The 8,503-nt window shown below is 39.8% G+C and overlaps 1 protein-coding gene across 1 annotated transcript; it reads left to right on the top strand.

Moving 5' to 3' along the window:
• Positions 1-1,644: 1,644 nt before the first annotated feature.
• Positions 1,645-4,485, top strand: LOC126278777 (proteoglycan 4-like). Its single transcript, XM_049979054.1, has one exon. It carries the CDS (start codon positions 1,645-1,647, stop codon positions 4,483-4,485), a length of 2,841 nt encoding a protein of 946 aa, XP_049835011.1.
• The last annotated feature ends 4,018 nt before the right edge of the window (positions 4,486-8,503 follow it).

The following is an 8,503-nucleotide window of genomic DNA, read 5'->3' as shown; positions in this document are numbered from 1 at the left end:
CACTGTATATCATCGCTACTTCGACCATCATCAGTTATTTTACTTCCCAAATAGAAAAACTCATGTACTATTTTAAGTGTCTCATTTACTAATCTAATTACATGAGCAACATATGATTTGATTCGAATACATGCCATTATCTTCGTTTTGATTTTGTTGATGTGCATCTGCAGTCACAGTAATAATGAAAAATTACGGTTTATCTTTACGAGTACGCCTAAGAAAATCATATTTTCCCATATAAATTACAACCCAAGTACTGTAAAGCCAGTTAGCAACTCGTTCCGTATGTTTCTACGGATGGACCTGGATCCGCTGATCTCTAGGTTGCAAGGAAACATTACACTAACTCCAACTTCAGTCTAAGCCACAAAGTTGTACCCAACACATGTATCTGATTGGCTACGTTCATCGTCCCGTGCACATTACCTGGGTAGAGGATGTGAAAAAGAATGGTGGAAACCTAGAACCTAAATAATCATTATTAAAAACCGTAGAGACTTGGACGAACGGTACGTTTAACAAGGGAAAAAGCACATGATTTTACGATATCAAGAAAAATAAGAAAGTAGCTTCGCAGCAACATCAAAACAGGTTGCTGTGTCTATATACAACTACACCGCTATCTTATCTCCTTATTGGGGAAACCTCATCGAAAATAATTTTAGCTACACGATCTCTATTAAATAATTGTAGTTGTGGTCTGTTTTGGATGTAAGGCGAATGATAGCAACTAAATTAGGAGGAAGTACCGATACGAGACTGTTATAGTAATTTGGGTATGGGAAGGCCTCATCCCAATCATTGGAGTTTATATTCAAAAAAGAATTATTACACAAGGTAAAGAGTTCGTAGCAAGAGGAAATATTGAAAGGAACTAAAAGGGCTGCAAGGACTGTTGCTAGTATATAATTGTAGAAAAAAATACGAATTCCAGTATCTAGAACCTCCCTTCGATAAGGCACATCATCTTTCCTCCGTGTATGAGCTGTAGCGACGGATATATGACACTGTACCTACTCGTCTGGTACAACGTCGGCAAATTTCGCTGATACAAGAAGCTTTTGTCTCTAGCGTCTGAGAGAATTGGCATCCAGCCTCACTTGAACACGCTACGAATTTCACGATTGGTAATGCTAAGTGCCTAGACGGATAGTTAAATGTAAAACGATAAAACTGTGTGTCTAGTGACAGGTCATCGATCGTTCAGTGGAACGATGTCTAGATTTACCGCCACACGCGGTTTATACGCAACTCAGTTGTGCAATAACCTATAGTCTTCTCACGATTCCCTGATCATCTAAAAATGTGTCGGGACTTTATAAATATTTTCTAACTACATATCACATACATGTCAGCGAAAATGGTAGACGGCATACGTTTGTGTTAGAACATTGTTAATACAGTTGACAGTAATCATTTAATCCTACTTACACCAATCTACACAATATTTCTGTTAGAGGTGAAAACGTCTTCAAACTAGGCGAGAAAATCTAAATTTTGGTTGTTAGAAATTTATATATACCTGCAAAATTACTTTGACCCATATCCCTTTTACCCTCCGCCACACTGAAAACAAGAAGTTTATGCAAGTTGGGTTGTAGAGCTTCGGTATCAAATGCACAGGTCTTGCCAACACCAAAAATGCCAACACCAAAAATGCCAACACCAAAAATGCCAACACCAAAAATGCCAACACCAAAAATGCCAACACCAAAAATGCCAACACCAAAAATGCCAACACCAAAAATGCCAACACCAAAAATGCCAACACCAAAAATGCCAACACCAAAAATGCCAACACCAAAAATGCCAACACCAAAAATGCCAACACCAAAAATGCCAACACCAAAAATGCCAACACCAAAAATGCCAACACCAAAAATGCCAACACCAAAAATGCCAACACCAAAAATGCCAACACCAAAAATGCCAACACCAAAAATGCCAACACCAAAAATGCCAACACCAAAAATGCCAACACCAAAAATGCCAACACCAAAAATGCCAACACCAAAAATGCCAACACCAAAAATGCCAACACCAAAAATGCCAACACCAAAAATGCCAACACCAAAAATGCCAACACCAAAAATGCCAACACCAAAAATGCCAACACCAAAAATGCCAACACCAAAAATGCCAACACCAAAAATGCCAACACCAAAAATGCCAACACCAAAAATGCCAACACCAAAAATGCCAACACCAAAAATGCCAACACCAAAAATGCCAACACCAAAAATGCCAACACCAAAAATGCCAACACCAAAAATGCCAACACCAAAAATGCCAACACCAAAAATGCCAACACCAAAAATGCCAACACCAAAAATGCCAACACCAAAAATGCCAACACCAAAAATGCCAACACCAAAAATGCCAACACCAAAAATGCCAACACCAAAAATGCCAACACCAAAAATGCCAACACCAAAAATGCCAACACCAAAAATGCCAACACCAAAAATGCCAACACCAAAAATGCCAACACCAAAAATGCCAACACCAAAAATGCCAACACCAAAAATGCCAACACCAAAAATGCCAACACCAAAAATGCCAACACCAAAAATGCCAACACCAAAAATGCCAACACCAAAAATGCCAACACCAAAAATGCCAACACCAAAAATGCCAACACCAAAAATGCCAACACCAAAAATGCCAACACCAAAAATGCCAACACCAAAAATGCCAACACCAAAAATGCCAACACCAAAAATGCCAACACCAAAAATGCCAACACCAAAAATGCCAACACCAAAAATGCCAACACCAAAAATGCCAACACCAAAAATGCCAACACCAAAAATGCCAACACCAAAAATGCCAACACCAAAAATGCCAACACCAAAAATGCCAACACCAAAAATGCCAACACCAAAAATGCCAACACCAAAAATGCCAACACCAAAAATGCCAACACCAAAAATGCCAACACCAAAAATGCCAACACCAAAAATGCCAACACCAAAAATGCCAACACCAAAAATGCCAACACCAAAAATGCCAACACCAAAAATGCCAACACCAAAAATGCCAACACCAAAAATGCCAACACCAAAAATGCCAACACCAAAAATGCCAACACCAAAAATGCCAACACCAAAAATGCCAACACCAAAAATGCCAACACCAAAAATGCCAACACCAAAAATGCCAACACCAAAAATGCCAACACCAAAAATGCCAACACCAAAAATGCCAACACCAAAAATGCCAACACCAAAAATGCCAACACCAAAAATGCCAACACCAAAAATGCCAACACCAAAAATGCCAACACCAAAAATGCCAACACCAAAAATGCCAACACCAAAAATGCCAACACCAAAAATGCCAACACCAAAAATGCCAACACCAAAAATGCCAACACCAAAAATGCCAACACCAAAAATGCCAACACCAAAAATGCCAACACCAAAAATGCCAACACCAAAAATGCCAACACCAAAAATGCCAACACCAAAAATGCCAACACCAAAAATGCCAACACCAAAAATGCCAACACCAAAAATGCCAACACCAAAAATGCCAACACCAAAAATGCCAACACCAAAAATGCCAACACCAAAAATGCCAACACCAAAAATGCCAACACCAAAAATGCCAACACCAAAAATGCCAACACCAAAAATGCCAACACCAAAAATGCCAACACCAAAAATGCCAACACCAAAAATGCCAACACCAAAAATGCCAACACCAAAAATGCCAACACCAAAAATGCCAACACCAAAAATGCCAACACCAAAAATGCCAACACCAAAAATGCCAACACCAAAAATGCCAACACCAAAAATGCCAACACCAAAAATGCCAACACCAAAAATGCCAACACCAAAAATGCCAACACCAAAAATGCCAACACCAAAAATGCCAACACCAAAAATGCCAACACCAAAAATGCCAACACCAAAAATGCCAACACCAAAAATGCCAACACCAAAAATGCCAACACCAAAAATGCCAACACCAAAAATGCCAACACCAAAAATGCCAACACCAAAAATGCCAACACCAAAAATGCCAACACCAAAAATGCCAACACCAAAAATGCCAACACCAAAAATGCCAACACCAAAAATGCCAACACCAAAAATGCCAACACCAAAAATGCCAACACCAAAAATGCCAACACCAAAAATGCCAACACCAAAAATGCCAACACCAAAAATGCCAACACCAAAAATGCCAACACCAAAAATGCCAACACCAAAAATGCCAACACCAAAAATGCCAACACCAAAAATGCCAACACCAAAAATGCCAACACCAAAAATGCCAACACCAAAAATGCCAACACCAAAAATGCCAACACCAAAAATGCCAACACCAAAAATGCCAACACCAAAAATGCCAACACCAAAAATGCCAACACCAAAAATGCCAACACCAAAAATGCCAACACCAAAAATGCCAACACCAAAAATGCCAACACCAAAAATGCCGCCCGGACAGACCAGTATCACAATCCTCTGAGTATATAAAGAATTATAGTTATTATTATTATTCGTATTGCTCGGATACGTCGGTATAACTTTTTTTTGTTACTGATACCCACGAGTCAGGCACCATTCGACAGATAGTAACACGGGCCTTTGCGTTTGGCAGACGTTTCACAGCATGTTCAGGAGTTTGCTCTGCAAGAAAGGAGGATGCTGCCTTTGGGTGTTTCTCAGGCACAGGCTGACCTTGTATGAGGATGATGATGACGAGATGATCTGCGACCCGGGTATGAACATCGCGATTTCACGTTTGTGTGATGCCTCGCTACCTGAAGAGGTATGTCACACCACTATCGCAACAAACGTCAAATTGCGATAATCCTTCTCAGTTAAACATTACACCAAGTCCATGTTCCCTGCACGGTGAAAAATCTTATCTCCCTAATTCGTACTTCTAAATCAGAAATTAAAATTAGCACTGAAGTAAATGCTTTCTAGTAATATTTCTCGTATTACACTCTCATACTCGAATACGCCAAAGGTGTAGGCCATGGTCAACTCCCCACATTGGCGTACATCTTAGAGCTCGTAATAAACTGTAGGGTTATTTTCCGAGGCAATTGTCTTAGATCTTCACTACGATTCCTTTGAACAGCGTGATTTCCCACCGTTATTTTATCAGACCATCTATGGGAATTACATAGCTACCTGAATCATACATTTAGAAATTTATAAGATAATGCAACAATACGCTACGAAGGGTAACAATGAACCTTGAATGTATGAATGCAGTAATAGAAATGCGAAATTAAAATAATTTCAGATATCATTTGAGAGAAGAAACATGATAATAAATGCATGTGCCAAAGAGCTCGTAAATACTAACAGTGAAATATATCCAAACATGCTTTTAGCGGGTAACTATCGGAGCTTTTTGGACACATTCTATAAACACGTTGTGGCTTACCACAACTAAAATTAGAAAGAATTTGCTGTAATTTGGACACATTCTTACCTGTCACCAAGCTTGGTACAGACTTTGGTGTTCTAAAGACTTTGCTGGTTTATGTTGTTCGAGCGTTTAGGATTTACAGGGATTTTCACAGCTACGTGCAGATGTTGTCAAACTTCCTGTTTTTCAGTGTCTATTTTTCTCAAAGTTCCGTTTCTTTTTCAGGCTCACACTTGCTATGAGTGTGCTCTTGGAGAATTACACGAGCATAAATCAACTATTAGTTACTGCGGTGACGTAACAGATCAAAACTGTCAGGGCACAGTTGTGAATATAGAAAAGTTAGTGGCAGAAGAAAGGAGCATGTCATGGCTATTGGCATGCAAGAATGTATGTGCCATTTATGGACGAGTTACTTCCACAGTAAAAGGTAATTAATCAAATTTGTTAAACTGTATTTTTGAAGCTTATCGGAAAAGAAACCTCTGTAGCCAACCATCATATTGCAACGAAGTTGATTTTCGTAATTCGTTTCATTGTAGAGCACCTAGGTGCACTGTTTCATCGTCTGTGTGATGACGAGGATATGCTAGTGTGAAGAATGACATTGTCTATGTTACCTGCTGTAGCTGAAGATCTGATGTCAAACTTGTTTCTCGTGTTGTACGCATTTTCGAGAAGTGCCTGGAAGATAAGGTACATAAAGGTGTTTGCTTATCCACATACGCTCTGTAACTAGAACACATAGTAAATCAATTTCTACAACTTCCGTCCATTTCTACAGATTGCGCTTAGCTTGGAGGCGACACAGGCTTAATCACCGTGTATAAAACTAAGAAACTATCCGATGAAGTATACAGACATTTTCTGCCAGTGCTGTATAAATACACAGGATCCATATTGGTAAGTTCGGTTCTTAATTGCCAACAGCATTAATGATGTAAGTACGTTCAAAATTTGTTTTTGTTAGTGTTGGATACGTACTTACAGCCTACACAATACATCTTACTGTTACCAAGAGACACTCGTTACCACATATTAAACTTCAAATATTCAAATTCAGTTCAGGAAAACCTTCATAGAACCTTAGTGCAATGAGTTAAGTTGTGATAATCGAAAGAAGGAACTGTATTTCAATATTCCGAAGTGAAGCATTTTCGGGTTATGGAAAACAGTATCTAGCCATTCTTTCTGCCGTCTTACGTTTCGATGCCAGTAACTTCACTAAGCAGTTCGATACGAGTCTTATTGACTCTCCGTAATACTTAAACGTGTCATGACTTTTATTCAGATATTTCTGCTGAATTTTGATATGGCACTCACTGAATATTTCATCTGTTGCACTCATTACTCTCATTCCGATTAAATTTTGACTTTGCTTAAATCGGAGATCGGAGCTGTATTTCCTTTGCTATAATTGACACAGGGTGCGTCTTCGATCACAACTACCTCCGACATATTCTTGTACATGGCATCTTAATAATTCTTTCGAGGCTTTTTTATTTCGGTGTCACATCTTAAATTCCATAAAATGTTTCAGTGTGACAGCTCAGATACTTCTGTGGCCGTTTTAACATCCTAAAAGTCGTCTCCTTTGACGTTCTCACAGGTTAATGCTGGCTGTCGCTTTCCTCTGTCAAGAGTTGAATATTTGGGTATGTTGGATGCTACGAGGTCTAAGACTCTGTCCAATATCATATTTCGTCGAATTACTATCCCAATTTGTTGCTGATTAGTTTTACGTCCTCCCTATTCTAGAAGCATAATCAGAAATCTTCCTTGCTACGTTCTATACGCAATGGTGTTATTTACGGCAAAATAAAACACAACTTGTTGTAACCTATACTTATTCGAGGGTCTTCAAAAACTGAGTTAGATGTTTTTGAGACAGGGCAAGTAACTTTAATTGAAGACTTCGAACTGACAAAAAAGGCCCCCAGTTTCTGTTAACAACTGTCGGAACGTTCTGTCTGGAGACGGAGGCATTCGAGAACCGCTGTCTGAACCTCCCATGGCCGGGACATCCCTATCCTTCCGTATCTTTCTATGTTCACTCAACTTGCCCAAAACATGATCTTCAGCATCAGACACGTCTGTGCGGCCTCGCTCAAATTGTTGACACCATTTCACTACGGCTGTATGCGACATCGCTCCTGGGATAAACATGCTCCTCAACGCACTGTCAAGGTAAAGAGAGCTCCTGCTCCATGGCTCACCACTGCATTACGCCAGTTAATGAATAAACGTGATGCTGCACACAGGGCCTTCAAGCGTAACCCAACTCCCGAGGCGTACGAAGCTTATAGGAAACTCCGAAACAGAACCAAGCAAAGCGTGAGAAATGCCAAAATCAGACATGCCCGCTCTGTCGTATGCGGCATATCAAAACCTGCTGCACTGTGGAAAAAGCTGCACAGTTTCGGTATAGGGAAGCGAAGATATGACGCTGTTTATCAAGCGTCTGCAGAAGAATTAAACGATTTCTTCTCAACAGCTGTAATCTGCCACGCAGCGACAAATTACCAGCCCCAAGATATCAATCTCTTGAGAGACAAGTTTTTCCTAAAACATGTCACTACCGGCACAGTACACAAGGCAATTATGAGAATCTCTTCCGAGGCAGTAGGAAATGATGGAGTGAGCATTGGCATGATTAAAAACGTCGTAGCCACTATTATTCCAATTATCACAGACATCTTCAACCTGTCTCTTGTCAGTAGTATATATCCTACTGAGTGGAAGCAAAGTTTAATCCAGCCTATACCAAAGACTGACAACCCTAAGTCGCCAGGTGACTACAGGCCGATCAGCATACTACCTGCAATATCTAAAGCCCTAGAATACATCGTCCATGAACAGCTGACGGATTACCTCAAAACTCATAACATCCATGACGAATATCAGTCAGGCTTTCGAAAGCACCATAGTACAGCAACTGCATTAATCAAAGTAACTGATGACATTAAACATGCTATGGACAGACGTGAAGCTACTATCCTAACACTGCTTGACTTTAGCAAGGCTTTTGACATAGTTGACTTCGATATATTACTAATTAAAATGAAACCGCTGAATTTCTCAAACAGCGCAATACACTGGT

This window comes from Schistocerca gregaria, chromosome 6, assembly GCF_023897955.1.
Source record: "Schistocerca gregaria isolate iqSchGreg1 chromosome 6, iqSchGreg1.2, whole genome shotgun sequence".
Classification (NCBI taxonomy): Eukaryota; Metazoa; Arthropoda; class Insecta; order Orthoptera; family Acrididae; genus Schistocerca; species Schistocerca gregaria.
This window is presented reverse-complemented; position numbering and strand designations above follow the sequence as displayed.

What these genes read in the sequence shown, in the direction of transcription:
- LOC126278777 (XM_049979054.1), top strand. Translation starts at nt 1,645, where the DNA reads ATGCCAACACCAAAAATGCCAACACCAAAAATGCCAACACCAAAAATG.